The sequence below is a fragment of the Typopeltis vanoorti genome, chromosome 19 (assembly GCF_054136105.1).
Source record: "Typopeltis vanoorti isolate ZY-2024b chromosome 19, IOZ_Tvanoo_1.0, whole genome shotgun sequence".
Lineage (NCBI taxonomy): Eukaryota > Metazoa > Arthropoda > Arachnida > Uropygi > Thelyphonidae > Typopeltis > Typopeltis vanoorti.
In genome coordinates, this window is record NC_143567.1 from 2148470 (window position 1) to 2167098 (window position 18629).

At 36.6% G+C, this 18629-nt stretch overlaps 1 protein-coding gene across 2 annotated transcripts in view; it reads right to left on the bottom strand.

The window, feature by feature from the left end:
* Positions 1-18629, bottom strand: part of LOC150095819 (uncharacterized) — a 178747-nt gene that overhangs the window by 22800 nt on the left and 137318 nt on the right. For both annotated transcript variants that reach the window (XM_090409107.1, XM_090409106.1), the window contains exons 25-28: positions 11429-11563; positions 7418-7483; positions 7000-7077; positions 778-944 (exon numbers count right to left, since the gene is read on the bottom strand). In XM_090409107.1, the coding sequence (XP_090265233.1) occupies positions 778-944; positions 7000-7077; positions 7418-7483; positions 11429-11563 (446 nt within the window). The remainder of the gene's footprint in view (positions 1-777; positions 945-6999; positions 7078-7417; positions 7484-11428; positions 11564-18629) is intronic.

The window sequence follows — 18629 nt, forward strand, 5'->3', positions numbered from 1 at the left end:
AGAATGACTCGGAATTAATTATAAGAATGAGCATCTTTTAGAAAAATAATTGGCGCGCGGGCGTTGTTATGAACTTGAATTTCCGAATCGAGCATTCATCACATGCGTTTGAACCGCATATTCTGAAGCCCCGGTTAGCAATCATTTCTTTCCATCTTTTGAGGATGTACCATAACTTATTTATACGAGATGGTAGTATAGTTTTTTCGGGATTGAATTTTAATCTGGGAGATAAGAGTGTTTATTTGTTATTGTGTACTTGCTCCCCTTCTAAGTGGGCAAGAGTTCGCGTCATTGAAGTCTTCTTCAACTGAGAAGCACGCTCTGCGATTGGTTTCAGCGGTGATGATAATACATCCCCTCCTCTTCAGTGCAAATTAGAGAAAAAGTAAGTCGAAAGATGCCGAAAAGAGGAAGGCGAGCTGCATTTATTCAGGTGAATGCCAAAAAGCATCTCAATAGAAATGTGAAGTGCCCAAATATGAATATTTCGAAGGAATTCGTGATGTATAATGAATCAAAAAGAAATACAAATTATTGATTTCCAGTAAGCCTTTTTTAAAATAATATATTAAACACGATCATTTTTAATAATAGCACTATCATATATATATATATATATATATATATATATATATATATATATATATATATATATATATATACACGCGCTATAACATTATGTATAATAAAACTCTAATTTATAGTGAACGTGAAACATGGAAATTAGACTTAATGGGGAAGAAAGTAAAAGGAGGTGTGATGGCAGCGACTTACTCATTTGAGGCCATCGGGATGGAATCGAGTTCCGAACTGGCATCGAGGAAAAACCGCTGTTGCTGGGCATAGAATACGGTTTCATCCGCAGCATCTCTTCTGACAGAAATAACAGGGTAACCCGGGTAACGAGACCACGTGTCCATGATGTCGGCGATATCTGGTACCTGCATTCGTGAAACAGAGATGTGAAGAAACGCTTAAAATAACAAAGTCTGTGATTGCTCAGCAGAATATAAAATATTATGATCTTAGAATTTTCAGAAGATACTTTGTCATCTATCGATGTTGGAATTGCGATCTCTGGTGAGATACTAAGGCGATTTCCAGTACTTAAGAGACTGTGTTTGTTTTAACCAGACTCCGCTTTTCGTGATTTATGCCGTCAAGGGTAACACGATATTTATTAAAAGCGAAAGAAATTGCACCCTCCCCCGCACACACAAATCTTTTTGCTGTATTTTTTAGTAAGCAAAACGCAAAAAGAAGAAGGGAGATAGTTTCAAATCTTGGGAAGAAACGTATTTAAGGAAATCTTCCATTTTTAGATCAGCGAACGCATTTGTGAACTCTCAACGGAGCAACCATAAAACGGTATTGATTTTAACGTCCCTTTTCCGATGTCAAAAGTAAAATAACTACCTTATGCCACTTGATTTGTCATTCTGTTACTTCTTTTTATAGCTCCCCGAGGCGATTTCCACGATTCAGTTCTTGCTGTTGAGGACGCACTTCCAGTTCCGCATCGCTTTCCGGTAGTATTGGGTCACACAGTTTATACCTCAAGTTTAACGCAGGAAATTTCTCTGCATTCACAAACTATAGCGAGGCTACGAGAAGATTCTTTCTCGGAATAAGTCGTTTAAAATCAATACGGATTGATTTGAAGTCATTTTTTCTAAATCATTTCGCAGCTTTTGTAAGCTTAATTTACTAAAAAGCTCTGTAAGATTACCTTGAACACATTTAGAAATACAAGCAGTCAGTAGAATTGTTTCAAACGTATCCTCAGCAGTGCAAGAGATAAAAACTGTATTACAGACAGCTAAAAAGATAGTTTTAAATATTATTGCACTCATAGTTCTGTTAATCATAAGTATTGCATTCGATATTACGTCTTCAAAATGCTGACATTTTATCACAGTCGATCACAGCGCCCTCTTATGTCATCAAGCCTCCCTTTTCTTCCTGTAGTGGGCAATGCAAAAACTATTTTAATAAATTAAAGGTGTATTTCTTTGTTTTGTTAAACAAATATTTTGACTTGCTGGCGTATAGTGTGTTTGTGTAAAGTAAACAACTCTCTTTCAGTAATCCTCTCCGATATAGATCGAGAGTACTAATTAATATTCTAATATGTTATTTTAAATGCGAAATAATTTTTTCCCTTTGTGTTATTATATTTCCATCACAGGTGTTTTTTTATCTGAAAACATATCCTGCGTCACTGGCTTTTTTGGTGCGATATTTAAAGACCGAAACTTCATCTGTGAAAGAACGTAACACAATCTGCGCAACATTTCACAGTTTTAGAAGCCAAGATTTAAAAAACAAATTATAAAAAAATGCCCGCTGAACTAATCAGATCTAAAAAAGCGTCTTAATGTTTTGAAAAAAGGATTAGAAGTTGACAAATTGCACATCACAACAAAAAGTCCAGAGATTTTCTCTTTCGGTTTACGTCAATAACCCTGGAAAACATTCCACAAAGACGACTGAGAATACTCCGAAGTCGGAAATTATTAAGTTTAGTGGAACGCATTAAATCAAATCAGAGCGTTGTGTAACTAATTAGTGTAATTATCTTTTCAGAGGAAGCTTTATGGACCAGCATTTCACGTGCGCTTTCCAATTCCCAGCGGATGTCTTTTCTCGGGTTGTTGCAACTTCTCAAACACGCCCATTTCTTTTTATTATTTTTTAAAGAAGGAAAACAACTTTAATCAAACGAAGACAGGGGCCGCGTTTACTTTGGAAGAAAGAACTAAAATTTCAAAATCTCGTACAGGTAGGGGAGATTGAAGACACACTAACTTATCTCAGTAAAATAAGTCGAAGAAATGTAATTAATAAACGCATTGCAGCATTCATAACTAGTTGGGATAAATTCTAATAAAATCGAATTATCTACCAAGTATCAGACATTAAAGAACTTCACGAAAATCGACGTCAATACAAGTGAATTCTTACACCGCGGCGAATAATATCGTTAATTATTAAAAGAGTTATTGAAAGATTATCTCGTAGTGCATTAACAGCCCCAGCGAGAAAGGGGTAGGGAAGATTCCCTGCACCCAGGCGTAATTTTTTTTCCGCTTTTTTCTGACTTCAGAGGGAACGTGCTCTTTCCCGGGCCCAGCATTAGCTGCCCACGCCTCTGTGCATTATTATTTATGTTTCCATTTTGAAATTACTACAAAATTGAAATTTCAGTTTTTGATAATTTTCTGTTGTCACGAAGTTGAAGATTGACATTTCTCTTCCGATTACTTGTGGCGGATGTGATAGGCATTTCCAAAAGGATAATGTCACAAAGCTCGTGTTGTCCCGAAAGGCTGCAGTAACATCATAATGTCTTTGACTTCATGGATTAATCCTTCGTTCCCGAATTCCAACTGACACTGAACATCTTTGTGATGGGGTTGAATGGAATGCTCGTGCCTGGGTATCGTCAGGAGGAAGTCTAACTCAGACCAGATCTCTCCACCACAGAACGTTCTCCGCTTTTCGATGGGATGTTTGCTTAATGTGGATCCAATGACTCTGCCAGGAACCCACCCCAAGTCATCTATACCATGTCGGTCCTGTACGTTTTTTCGCATACGCACTGCATCATCCTTTTTTTTTCTTTACTTAATTCTGCCATTAACGTAGTTCAGTTAAAACGAAAATAGAAAAAAAAAAAGCATTTCAAATGGTTTTGCCAATAAAAAGTAAAAATAAATGAATGAATAAATATAGAAGGAGAAATCTTTATTCAAGTAGTCTTGAACCAAAGCGAGTAGTTTTCGTTAAACCATTGTAACCATTTAAACCATTGCAATTAATCGACGCACGCGATTAATTGCTTGATTACACAATTAATTAGATATTTCGGTTTAGCGAAATATCCGTAATGAATTATAATTTGGTAAACATTTTTTATTGTGGATACGTGTTTGTAGCATAGTTCATGTATGCTACACAATATCTTTTCATCACAGGCTTGTATTTCTTTCCAAGACAATACGTTAAAACCAGGGCTGATGTGCGAATGCTTGGAAATATTGCAGTCTGTCTGTTGTATTTCTCCTTCCTACAACCTTTCTTTATGCTTCGTTATTGGTAGTGCAGTTTTATATTGATCATATTTCCAGAAGAATGAGGTGCAGAATCGCGCTGCTTGTGATAGCTTTCACTCGGAATATTGCTTCACGTTGAGTTGTCTTTTTTGTGTTACGATGGAATTTATGAGTGAGAGAGCATCGTCCAATGTTTCTTGCCCCCCACAGACAAAACGATTTAGTTTCGTCAGCATAAGAGGATTAATCGTGATTCTTGATGAAAGTTAAGGAAGAGGATTTTCAGGCGTTCCGATTTCTTTATCTGAGTGTTAAAAAAAAAAGTCATTCGGAAGATATTTTCACAGCGGTCAGAGGTGAAAAAATTTCTCGCTGTGAAATTTTATACGAATTTCCGCGATGGCTTTTACATGGGTTTTAAATCGTATAGAAATCAGAAAATTTTAAAAACTAGAGCAATGATTCTACTGTTAAGTTGTATCTATTGAAAGTCTATGTGCAACGAAAATTAAGGGATTAGCCCGGATTATATTTGCCCCAGTAAGTTTCAAAGGTCATGAAATGTAGAAATTTGACGCCAAAACAGAGGTAGCCCAAGTGACATCATCATGTTCGCAGATGATTCGGGGAGTTACAGCTAAAGAAAAAAGAATAAACAGAAATATAAAAGGGTTCTTGGAGTTCTCTTAGTTTTGCTCGTGTCGAGACTTTGGCTCCAGTTGCATGACCCCAAGCCCGGGGGGAAGGGGGGTCCAGGAGAGGCCGTTACCGTCTGAGATATTTTCCAATAGTTGCAGGACGTGCTGCGATCGTGGGGAGTTCACGGCGTCCACAGTGGTTCTAGTTTATCGACGGAGAATCAATCTACACTTTCCTGGGAAAACTGCCGCAGCAGATCCGCCAGGAGCCGTCCAGATTATAGTCATCACCCAGGAAGAAAGTAGAAATTTAGGAAGTTTCACCCAAGTTGTTAGGACTGTATGTGAAATGCAAATGTGAGTAAGCTCTGCTCTGTTAATGTTGAAGCAGCTGCACTTGAGAATTGTGTGTATGCTTACTGAAGTTAAATTGTGATTAGTTAGTTTAAAAAAAATTGCAGGAATAGAGAGAGAAGGAAAATATTAACTTATGTATGCCTAGATAGAATACTTAACTAAGTAGCGTAAGAGGCAGCTCTAGATAGCTAAGTGTTGTAAACAAGTTGATTTAGAATTGTATATGTTATGTCCAATCGATTGTATACATGAGCATGCACATGCATACAATCGATTTACAATTGATTTAGTTAAATCAATAATTGTTAAAAATTAACAATTGATTTAGTTAAAAATAAATATGTTTTGTTTATGTAAATCTCTTGCTTGATCTATCCGCCAATGCACTATTTCCAAATAAATATCGAACCTGCGAGCCTATTAAAGTATGAATTGCCACGACTAGCTTTTTTTTAGAATTGAGCATATTAATATTCAGATCTTGCATATGTTCAAACCTAATTACTCATGCTGTACACATAATTTAGAATAGCGCAGTCTTAAAACAAATACATTTTTCTACATTATTCAGAGTGGCAGTTGGTAACCTGTTGTAGAAGGGATTAATTTCGAGGCGTAAGATGAGCAGATTATTGTTAAGCAGAATAAAGTGAAGATTTCAGGTAAAGTGGCCACGTATATGAGAGGTGAATAGAACTTAAGGAAAATTTTAGTGGACAAGATATAGAGCTACCACATTAAACTAGATGCAGCAAGTATACACATCTTACAGTATTGCTAGTATTCTTGATTGTTTATCGTATTTTTCTCCGCAGTGCTTTAATCATTCAATTCTCATCCATCCTTATACGGGTTGAATCCCCTAATGAGGATTATTTTTACGCAATTTTAATGCAACCGGCTTGTCAGAGCTCTGCTACAATCCCTCTGAGAATAAGCACTTTATATCTCTAGATATAAAAATATGCATGTTCGGGGGGGGGGATAATTTGCCTGTTTTGAAGGATAAAAACCCGAGTTTCCTGGAGGGAAAAAACCCAGTTAGCACCATATGAGACCGGAGCTGGCAGGGTTTTGAAAAGATCCGATAAAGGTTCCTCACGTCATGGACGGGATTCGAACTCCGGGCTTTCCGACTGAAGGACTCGTCTGTCCCAACTAAGTTACGGTGCAGAATCAAAATTGATGAAAAGTAATGGAACCTGATAGCTCTCACTGATGGCGCAGAAGGTTAGCTTTGGATCTCACGAATTATTGCAATAGGAGGTGACTCTAAAGCATACTGTTCTGAAGACGACACCAAAGTAATCTCAGAACGAGTTTTGTATTTTGTTTGCTCCGTCTTACAGAAGCAATCTTAATCATAATTGTTTTTATTTCCTTCAAAAGGTGTTCTAAAAATACCGCTGTTTCCAGGGAAATTACTGCACTGAGAAGGGCTCATCTCATATGACTTCCTTCTGTTCTTACTTAAAATACTGGAATGGGAATATCTTTAGACATTTAATATGTCTGACATGCGGAGCAATCAGACTAGTGAGGATCAATATTTCTCCTTAACAACCATTAAATCATATATGGAATAGAAGTAAGCGATAATTGAAATGGAGTTCATCCCATTCCTTTAACAAATGTCGCTAGTTTTAAGCGAAAACGCAATAAAAGCTCAGATGGCAGTTGTGAAGCCATTCTGGATTCTGTGGGAAGTCCAACTGGAAATAAGTTGGATCATTACCTATGCGTGATACTAGCTTGGATTTCGAAGCTAACATGGGCAATTACTGCCGTAATTGAAGCGGCTAGTTGATGTCCACTCTGTGGCGGTCACTTTCCGGATTGACCTTTCCACTTAAAAGTTGAATAAGAACATAAAATTAAAAATCCACAAAAATAATTATTTAATAATCGGCTGGTGCCATTTAAAATAAAAAAAAGCAAACGTTTACCTCTCCGAATACGCTGGAGATTTCGTGCCACAAATCATTTGTTTCTGCGTTTCTGTGGTGATACGACTTCAGGTAATTCTGCAAAGTAAACGAAAAGCAGTTTCTTTTTTATTCGAAGTGTTTTAGAATAGGAAATCAAACCAAAACTTTGAAGTGCGAAATTAGCAAAGTGCGAAGACTAAAGTTCCTAAAAGTTGAAGTGCATTGCATTACGAAATTTAAATAACATGTTTTGCTAATTCGCGCTTCTTTAAAATTCGAAAACAAATAAATAAATATGAAGGATAAAAGCTTAAGTGTGTAGCACGTTTTTCATTTTATAGAAACCTTAGTTTCATTTACCATAGTTTTCCTCTCCCATCCTGATAGAGAGAGAGAGACAGCAGAAAACTCTTGTAAGAAGTTCAAAGCCACTTACCGATATGGATTTTCGAAAGTCTTCCTTTCCAACGACAAATTCCAGCATTCTTAAGACAGCCGCCCCCTGTAATTGAAAAGCCGTTTAGTAATCAACTCCAACGAAATCAGAAAGTATTGAAAGGAAAGAAAAAAAGGACTTCGCACTTACAGATATTGCAGTTGTCTCTTTACGATTTCATACGCTGCCTGCTTACTCTCCCTCCCCTCTCAATATTCGCCGAAATTGGTTAAATTCTTGATCTGTCATTTCTCTTCGCTGCCATATCGAATGCAGATTGTAAGAGGAAACGCAGCATAATAAATACAACGAGTAGTCGCTAAGATAATCTGGGGATCAATCCTTCTCTAGAGACCAAACGTTTTCACTTAATCGACTTTGAGCGGGGAATAAAATGCATGCCCTACTTTAAGGCTTTCGCAAACATCCACGGTAGGATTTGAACCCACAGTCGGTTGGAGAGCAGACACGTTAACCACTCGACCAATGAGGATGGTTGGATTTCTTTCTCCCCCTGATCATTCCTTATCTATGAAGATACACTGACATTTCTTTTATCTTACTTTTCCCACAGTGAATGATCTTTCTTGATAAGCTTTGCTCGTCTTTTACTCGTCACACATGAATAAGTAATTCACAGTTGCTGTATTTTTAGGGTCGGAGTAACGACGATGCCCTTCCGTTAGTAACATCTCCTTCGATTTTCATCTACGATGCGAAGAATGAATGCCTTTTTCACTGATGTTGGGTGATTCGATGTTATCCTCTTCCGATAACTGTTTCCCGGTGCAAGCGAAATCGCCCTGTTAACACACAGAGAGACCGTTATAACCCCTCCTGATTCATTTCATTGCTCGATGGTAATTGCATTAAACATCCTTGTAAAGTCCTAACCGAAGATTTAATCCTTGAATGGGAAGAGAGAGAAATTCATTCCATCCCTAGTATTTTATTGTACCCACCGCATGCTAAAGTGTAAATATTGTTCGATATTGAGTTTTTGGTTGAATAACTTTTTTCTCTTTATAGCCTTTCCTTTCTTCTTTAAATGCTCCATTTTCTCTCTCTCTCTCTCTCTCTCTCACTCACTCTCTCTTTCGCGCATGAAATATAGACTTGTTTAGCGAACAAGTCGCTTTGTCCTTTAGTAATTCAATGTACCTTCAGAAACAAGTTCTGAAGTTAAGCGTGACGCAGGTGCTATTGGTTTATTCAACGTCAGTTTACACCAAAGCAACTGGGGCTAATTGTGGATGGCTGAATTGTGTGCTGAGTTTTTTTTTTTTTTTTTAACTGGAGTGCGAAGCCCAAGGCGCCTGTTTTGACCTCTGATGTTATCAATAAAGATGCCAAGATAAGTGAAATTTTTATATAATATTGCACACAAATGAAGAATTATTTTTTACTGTATAGTGGATTATAGAGGATTCCTAAGATGCAGAAAGAGCACGTGAAGAGGTGCTAAATGTTACGGTTTCATATTCTGATTTGTTTTTATGAGTGATTTTGGAGCGCTGACTTTTGCGCCACATTGATTAGCGGCTGTTTGGTAGTAAGAACTAACAAACAGAAAATAATTTCTAAGAATCTTAGTGTGCGTTTATACCAAGAGATGAAGAAAGTACAATATTTTTCTGTTTTGTTAATCTAATTCAAAAGTGGCCCTGCATAACGCGAAGAGGGGATGTGCTTTGTTTCCATTTTCTCTGCTTTATTAGCGTTCGATCTCTCGAAATGCGACCTGCATGTCCTTCATCAAACACATCTTTAAGCTGCTTTTTTTTCTAATGTCATAAGACGGATGTTTATTTATTTTTACTAACCCTACAGCCAGGGAGATTTTTTCCTTATTCATAAATTAGAAATAAATTATTCTCATACCCAAGCAGTGCAATTTATAAGCCTATATTTACACTGTTAGCAGAGGCTTTTCTCCATCAAGCAACTCGCACGTCTCTGACGAGAGGTCAAGTAGTCCAGAAAACCTTTCAATGTGGTTATCAGTACCAGATTACTTCCATGGAACTAATATCATATTTTACTACTAACGGGTTGTGCTTTTGCGCGTTTATTTTGTTTTTATGTCTGGTCGTGGGTTATTTATACTAGAGAAGAATCTAATTTATTTATTGGCTTAAAATGAATTTTTTAATTTATTGGTTTTATTCAAGTATTACTTACTTTTAATAGTTTATTATTAATAACAGTTTTTTCCTTTATTTATTATCCGCGAATTCTTTCTTTATTTGTTCTTTTTATCTAAAAGTGCAGCGATGTATCCAATTTGGTGTTCCTTCGTCACGAAGTTGAAGGCTGTAATAAATGTTCGACCAGCTCTCAGCTTGGAAAAATTTCTGCGAAAGTGGGAACGCAGAAATAAATGTAAGAAGCAGAACAACATTTAAAAAAAAAAATTGGTCAAATGCGGATTTTTCTCTTTAGACTCATTTGCCGTAGTTTCATTAACCAGAACTGTAATTGTGTGTTGGTGACATCAGAATGCGAGCTTTTACTAGCAATTACCTCTCGGAGATTACCTCTGTTATGCTCCACTTCTTTCATCGTTAAGCACTCGAAGTTCAAGCCTGAATTATTACCACATTACAACAGTGTCGGAAATATTAGAGAAGTTCGGCGGGAAAAAGTAATAAAACTGATCCATTGTGAGCTCATTTAACGCCTCGTGCACTCGCATACACGCCCCGGTACAATATACAGCGGCTAACGGATATATGTCATTGACAACAGACACGAGAGGAGGCAGTGTAGACGCAGTAAGAGAATTGTCACGAATGCAAACGGGAAGTTTTGTGTCGGCACAGTTTGTTTGGGAAGATAGTTCGCAACGCCAACAACTCGGAATTCTAGAAGGAAAAACAGTTATCTTAAATAAAAGAATTATGACACGAAAATTCCGTTGTCGATGCAGTCAAAGAAAGCCTTACAAGAACAGATTTCGCATCCACTCTTTAATAAAGTTTTTCTCTCTCTCTTCTTTTTCCATTACACCTTTTAAATGTAAAGTGGATTCGCTTATTGCATTCACTTTTTACTGACGAATACTGGTCAACTTTTAAGCTTATGGATTTAATATCCTAGTTGTCATTGTGAGTGTTTTGATGTATAACCTGAAGGGTGTACAAGAAATTTATACTTCATGACTAATCCTGCTAACATTTTCATCCAAATTGGTGTGGTGTTTACCAGGTCCCAAAGTTCACTCTCCGAAGTGCAACAGGCCCCTATATCTTGACCTTCCTCACCTGGTTTTTTCCCTTCGATTTTTGTTTCAAACACCTCTTTTGTTAATATTTCATCCTCTGTTTTGTTTAAGTGTCCTCAATTAATATGAAGTGGCCTTAGATTAGTTCTTCTCCCACATTTTAATGACTGCTAACATTGTCAAGTTCCTTTTCAATATGATGCACGCCATCTGCTCGCTTCACTAATATTTATGAGAACGCTGATATCTGTGGTCAGAAACCATTTGATCAACTCTTTTAGTTCTAAAACCTTCAGTACGGAACCCGGTCTCAAGTACACTATTAATTTCAGGTTTCTGCAAATTTCCGACAGACCAGCCTTGTTATCTATTACTATACATTGCTGCCTTCACTAAACATTGTGTGAGAATGCACTCGTTTCTTGTTTTTACTGCCTGTTTTTATAGTTGCACAGGAGTTTGCTTGTCCCAAATTGCAGAAAATTTTGCACGAGGTGCCATTCTTGTTCGTTCAGAATCCTGGCGGATAACTAATAACTGGATGCATGACGTGAAACTCAGTGCTATATATTAGAACAGTTAGACGTCTAAGTTGGGTTTTGCAGTCCTTATAGGTTTATGAGTACATCTTCCCTTCCCCCAATCTAACGAGGACCCATAAGCAAGGCGGTCCTTACTCATTTCGAAATGAAAACAGTGTACACTCGCCAAATGCATTCACTTATGCTTTTGCTTAGGAAAAATATTTTATTTTAAAGCTTATGAATTTGACATCCTCAATGACTTACCTTGCTGTAGGAAATAAAATCAAACATTTCTGTTACTAATGAGGGGTCATCCACTTGCTGAATCAGTGGGTGCGACGACAACTTTGCATCAAGTTCGAGTACGTGGTACATCTTTTCAGCGAGGAAAAGATCCATCTGAAAAAAATAAGAAAGGTATTTGAGAAAAGAAAACTTAGATTTTTTAATGAAATCTGGTGACTTGCTGTAGTTTATCTCCTTGGTCGTTGTGTTTAATTTAATATACATAAGTACTCTGCTCGGTTTCAAATAAAAGAAATGAATATAGAAACGAAATGTACATCAGTATACTGAGAACTTCAAAAAACAAGTTTGTGTTCGTAAAATGGTGGCCACCGCTGTTAGGACTGAACCTGAAAACGACTTCCTGTACCAAAGCTCCATTCCACAAAACCCGGATGACAGAAATTTTGCACGAGATTCCATAAAATGCCAATTCGGTGAGAAATCGGTAAGAAAAATGATAACACGCTGTGAAATATGTCAACGGCGTGGAAGGTTATTAAAAAGAAATAAATTTGCTGAAAATAAAGAGCCAAAAGGCTTCACTTCGGCGATGCAAAATTATTCAAATTAAGTGGATATTGAATCCAACATTATTCCATAGCCGAATATAGAAACTACAAGAGTTTCGTGCCGAATATATAGAAACTATAAAAGTTTCGGCGGGTTCAAGCGTAAGCAAACCTTTCATGACAGGGGAAACTCGTGGAGTAAGTTCTGATCACTTTCCTTAGTATTTCCCATAATGTAAAACACATCTCCTTGCGGACATGTAAGATGTTATACATTATGGGGGGGGGGGGTCACTACCCAGACCGGTTTCGACTTTTGTTGAGGTCTCATCAGTGGATAGGTAGACCCAGATGTAAATACTCAGGTCGAAGTGATGCAGAAGTTATATTTTATCAGAGGAGTTGCAAACAGGATCCTTTACCACGAGTTGCCTCTGTAGGTTTGCCTACGCTTGGATCCGCCGAAAGTTTAAAGTTTCTATATTCGGCACGAAACTCTTGTAGTTTCTCTATTCGGCTTTGAAATAATGTTCGATTCAACATCCACTTAATTTGAATAAAATAAATCTGTCCCTACAAAATGTCAAGTGTTGTCGCACATTCACACCAGATAACAAAGTGCAAGTTACGGGATTTGTTTTAGTGATGAGGAAACAACCTTCCAACAGAATGTTGAACACAAAACGGTCGAGTATAGGGGAGTGAAAATCCTCGCATCATCAATAAACGCCTTAACGAAATGTTTAATGCCATTGGCCTCCGATACGGCGTGAAGCCCGTCCTTCTTTCCGGAATTTGCGATTAACGGATCTATCGTCGCGTTTTCTAAATGCCCAACTCTAAGAAGAGAAGGTGGATATCGTTTGAAATTTCTTTCAATTTCTTGTCTGTGAAATGCGTCAGGAATCAGAGAGAGTCACATCAGGAGAAGATGAGGAATAAAAAATGAAATTCCTCGTTTGATTAGGAAACTGCCGCTGCCACCAATGCTAGAAAATTTAAGAGAGAGAGAGAGAGAGAGAGAGAGAGAGAGAGAGAGAGTGCGCAAAGCCCTGTCTGGTACATTTTGAAATGCTAAGAAAGTGTCTGGAAATAAATTGAGTAATTTAATGTTCGGATATCCAATTTCCGTCGATTTTTTTGTAGATGAATTTCGATCTTTCCTTTTTGAAAGCGATTATCGACTGGCTGTTTAGGGCGAGTGAAGCTCGAAGTTCGAATTCCGCATGGACGCTTCTGAAGTCTTCATACGGCAGGAGATTTTCGTTGCTCGGCAATGAGACCTCCACCTTACTTCTTGGGTGTCTGAAGCGGTCACACGAGTCTCCCGCAGCACTAACATTAATGTATAATAGATTTCTAGTCGTTCATCGATGGAAATCACATAAAAATGATGTAAATAATCACGCGACTCTTCTTCCCGAAAAGCTCTTAGTAAGTTTTTCTTCCATCCTGAAAGGGAACAGAAATTTTCAGTCGAAGACAAACGTTCTCGCGACCGAGTCACTCATTAAATCAGAGTATAAAGAGATTGTGCCAAGGGGTTTGTTTTGTAAAGCTCTTTTATAAAACAGCAGACGTTGAAACAGTGTAAGTCTCATTTCATAACAATAATCATTTTAAGAATTTAATTCAATTGCAATAATGTCTCCATCACGAAGGTACCTTCTGTTGTCTTTGTTCTGTTGCTGCTTTCTTCATTGATAGAGAGAGAAGACAAGAGAGATCTTAGGTCTTTTTTTTTTTTTTCGAATCTGAATATTAGTTAATACGCAGCGTGATGTGCACCCTGCGATTACAGATGTAGGAGGTGCTGCCATTTCTAGTCTTTGTGTACAGAACGTTAGGGACTGCACTCGAGGAGTTTTCGAAGACATTGTAATCAGTTGGATGTGAGCGGAATTCCTTCACTGTCATTATACCTCCTGCTGTTACTCTTATCTAGAGTTTTATTCAATAATTTCAAATGATTAAGCGAATTTACAGTCTCGATGACATCGATATTTAAGAATGAGTTTAAAACACAAATACTAATAAAATCGATCGAGATAGAAGCAAAGACTTCGACCATTTCGACTTATGTGAACTACTTCAAACTTTACCTCCAATAATCCCCCCCCTCTCACCACCGGTCTTTTCTTCCAATAAATAGAATTTTTCATTTCATTTGATAATGTATGTCCTACGGGGCAGCGGAGCTGAAGAAGATATTGGATGACTATTGTATTGTGAAATTCTTACAATAGTTAAAAATAATTTTAAAAAATAATAAATCCACTAAAGTCTTCCTTCTCTTTTATGTATTTATCTTTCAAAAAATATATTACTAACCATGTATATTGTTCGTGAACTATATTATTCTTAAATAATAATATTTTAATAGTGGGATAAATTGAGATGGAGTATATAGCAGAGTATATAAGTTCTTTTCGCTATACCCTCATATTAATTTGGTCTACCTACTCACTGATGAGACCTCAACAAAGGTCGAAACCGGTCTGGGTAGTGACCTTCCACCATAATGTACAACATCATACATCTCCAAGGAGATGTGTTTTTACATTATGGGAAATACTAAGAATAGTGATCAGAACTCACCTTTGTTACGAGTTGTCCTAGTTTGTACTACGTGCTTTGGCTTACGCTAGTATCCGCCGATACTTTTATAGTTTACTGTATTCGGCATGAAACTCTTTGATTCCGATCTTTGAGTTTCTTATTCGGTTTTGGGGGAGGGAGATGGGGAAGAAAGTCTCCCTCCCCCCATTATAACATGGGAAAACTGCCCCAAAGATTCAATCAAAGTCTTTTTCAGGAACATATCTCAGTCGGATACTGGAACTCCCCAGCCCCCCACCACTACCCTTCGCTTTCTTCCATGAAGAGCTCTAAACAGAATTTATACTCGACTTTACTGTTGTACCGAAATTTATTTAAATTCTTTGTGATATTTTGTGAACAAATTTTATAAGATGTTGTGTTCATTGTGTAGGATTACAAAACAATTAAAAAAAAGGAGGAAATTTCATTGTGGAATGAGTGAATGACTTTTACGCGCGTTCTTGTGTTTTATAACATTAAATATCCCAATCAAATATTGGATTTGAATTGTACACAACACATTAAAATGTTGAGCTTTTTCATTCCTTAATTTCGAATGGCAAAAGCCTTTACCGGAAAAAAAAACCAGCTTGGTATTGAAGGCAAGCTGCAAGCTTGGATATTTTTTCTCCAATAGAAGGCCATTTGTCACATGAAATTAATCAGTATGCTAATACATGGGCTTTAAGGACTGGTTCTTCTACTTTGCAGAGTAAAAACTCGTTACTTGCCAGGTATACGAGTAAGGTTGCTCCATCAAATTCCATCTTAGCTGAAAAAAATCGCATTTCTTTCTTTCTCGGAATTGTTTGAAGCCCGTTCGTTCAATTAAGAACAATATGTGAAACCTAGATTTAAAATACGCCGACTAGCTGAAATATAAACAGTGCGCTTTTTGCATCATCAACAGACCAGCTCACTTTTCGTTTGTTTTGTGATTCATTCTGCTGCTGACTGACGCTGAACAACCTCACTTAGTAATTAATATCATAATGCTGATTATTTTACTTTGTTCGTATGAACAGTTAAGACGAAGGCCTTAATTTCATTTTTCTTCATAAATAAAGTGAAGAAAATTCGACACAATATTTTTGTTCATAAAACGCTCATAGATTGACATTTTCGGTGCTTCTCATTACTGTGGAAAATTCACGGAATGTGGACACAGAATACGAGAAACTGGGTAATCATAAATAATCAGACTTTTATATTGAGCACAGCCATAGATGAGTGAATATGCAGTAGAATCAATGAATTCGGTAGAAAAGCAAAAATGATGTCGATCCTACAACCAGCGATTGAATCGATAACATCGAGGATTTTGTAACTAAGGTGGATGAAAAAATCTCGAATTCTAAAGCACAGAATTCAAAATTCAAAGCAAAAATCAATAAAAAAAATTGATGGAAATGAGGAAAAAATCCTTAGCCCACCCATGGTACAAATGTACTGTAGGTTTACTAATAACCTTTCGTGGGTGGGAACCACGTGAAAAAGTCATCACTAGATTCCTGATTTGTACGTGGAAGGGGCGAGCAGTGGTGTTATAGGATACTACATGAAACGTTACATTTTTCTCTTATCAACTTCACTTTTCCTACAGATTTATCTTTCAGCACTTGTCAGATCTTATATTCTATTTCTAAGGCACTTCTAATTGCATCGGTAAACTTAGATTTTCTAGATTTTTGTCTTCTCTTTTTCCTGGTATTCTAACAACAACATGAAAACAACAAGAAAACTTTATTACTAACCTTTCCCATTTTGTTGAAGTGACCAACTAAGTTATCATTGTACATACATTTCAGAATGCAAACAATGATAACGTCGAAGGGCTTAGGATTCTTTACCCATTTTTATCAATTTTATACATATATTTCCGGATTTTATATATATATATATATATATATATATATAAAATCCGGAAACCCACCTCTAGAGACCAAACATAAAACTTTTTCAAGCCACTTCTGGCCTCCAATAAGTGGGGCGGTGCTATCATACCTGGTGATGATGTTCAACTCTCACCTAAAGACAATCCATGCTCATAGCGGAATTCAAACCTGTGATGGCGCAGAGCGAGTACGCTAACCACTCGGGCAACTAAAATGGCTGTTTAGGGTATCTGTATAAAGTAAAACGCTAAGTTTGATATCAGGGTTGCACTGTACTGCGACTTTCCTTCACGATGTGATGCATATAAAATAATGAACACAGTAGGGATAATGTGCACCCTCTGAACATCTGAGATGGTTTGAGAACCATCTTTATACTATTGAATTCCAACTTGAAATGTAGACTGCTCGATATAGTACACAGTTTACACCATATAAGCGTGGCCGTTTTGAACACATTTTATCATCGCACCCTTTAATACAGATCTTTGTTGCATTCCCATGATTTCTGAACAATTTATTGAGAAATCTGAAACTGAAAATCGGATCCTCAGACTTCTATTTTGCATGTTCTTCTCCAAGTTTTATTTCGACAATTTTTCTTAGCCTCTTCTCAAGTATGCTTGCATAAATCTCAATTCGAACACTTAGTAGGGATGCGAACTATGAGAGCTCTGCTCCAATCATCCGGAATTTGGCCTTCTGAATATGCAGTGTTTCCGCTGCAAAGCTTTTATGCTTCCATATTTGAACACTTCTGTTCGAATATCATCTACTCCAGTTTTCTTTCCATATTTCTAGTTTTTATGGCTTTTTTTTTTTAATCTCAGGTATTGAATGTGCTCCTGATTGCATTCTTCTTGAACATTTCTACCTCTCTGCTGTCACTTTTTTGTAGCATTCATCAATCATTCAAAGTAATAATTCCAGATATCCATATCTTCCGTTTTTATGCCATTTCAGTCTTTTGTTATCTCCGATTCTTTTTTCATTGCTCTTTCCCGATATCTATTTTTTTTTTCAGTTGAGTCTAGAACTTTTTGCTACCTTTCTTATATTCACATTCTATATTTTTTCTAAACACTTCCTCTGACTTTTGTTTAGTCACAATGTGCTGTGACTTTTTACTGGATAAGAACTTCCAATACATTTTCTTCTTTTCCACGACTATTTATTTTCTGAGCCCAACACTCAGTTCTTTGATATCTGACTTGCACTCAGACAACGCTTCCTTGTACTTCATTGGCTCGGTCAGAGTCTGCCAATGAGTTCCAAGGTTTGGTTCGTCTTATTAAACTTTTTTTTTTCTTGAATGATATTTGTATATTTAAGTTTACAGTGGAGTAAAAAAGCTAAAGCAAAACAGAGCTGAAGCCGGAGTAGGGATAGTAATACGTAAAGAGTTAAATGAAAATATAGAATAATATAAATATATAAATGAAAGAATATTAATATGTTAACACTATAAAAACGGATAGAGGTAAAATAAATATAATCACAGTATATGCCCCAGAAGAAGGAAGAAAAGAAAAAACAGAAGCTTTTTATGAGAACTTACAACAAATAATACAAGAAATAAAACCAAATGAAAATTTAATTATAATGGGAAACTTAAATGCAAGAATAGCGAATATACCAATAAATGGAATCATGCAAAGATTTAATGAAGAAACAATAATGGAAAAACATTGATACAATTCTGTGCAAATAATAAGTTTTATCAGCATAAGAAAACAGCATAAAATAACTTTTGAAAACACAAGAGGTCAGGAATCAATAACAGACTATATTATATGTAACAAAGTAATACACCCATCAGAAATAATAGATGTTAGAGCGTTAGCATCAGCAGAAATAATTGGACGTGATCATAATCTGTTCATATGTAAACTAAGACTTTGCAAGAGATGAGTGAAAATAAAACCTAAAGAAAACCAACACAATGCCGAAATAAAATTTAAAGTGGAATTATTAAAAGAAGGAAGCATAAAAACATTATACGACAAGAGATTAAAACTAAAGTTTCAAGATAACCCATTAAGCAGCGGACAATAAACATGTAGAAGATAACTGGAAAAATTTTAAAACCAATTTAACTGAAATAGCAACAGAAGTATTTGGGGTAAAAAAAAAGAATAGCAAAATCAAGAAGATGGACTCCGTGGTTTAATG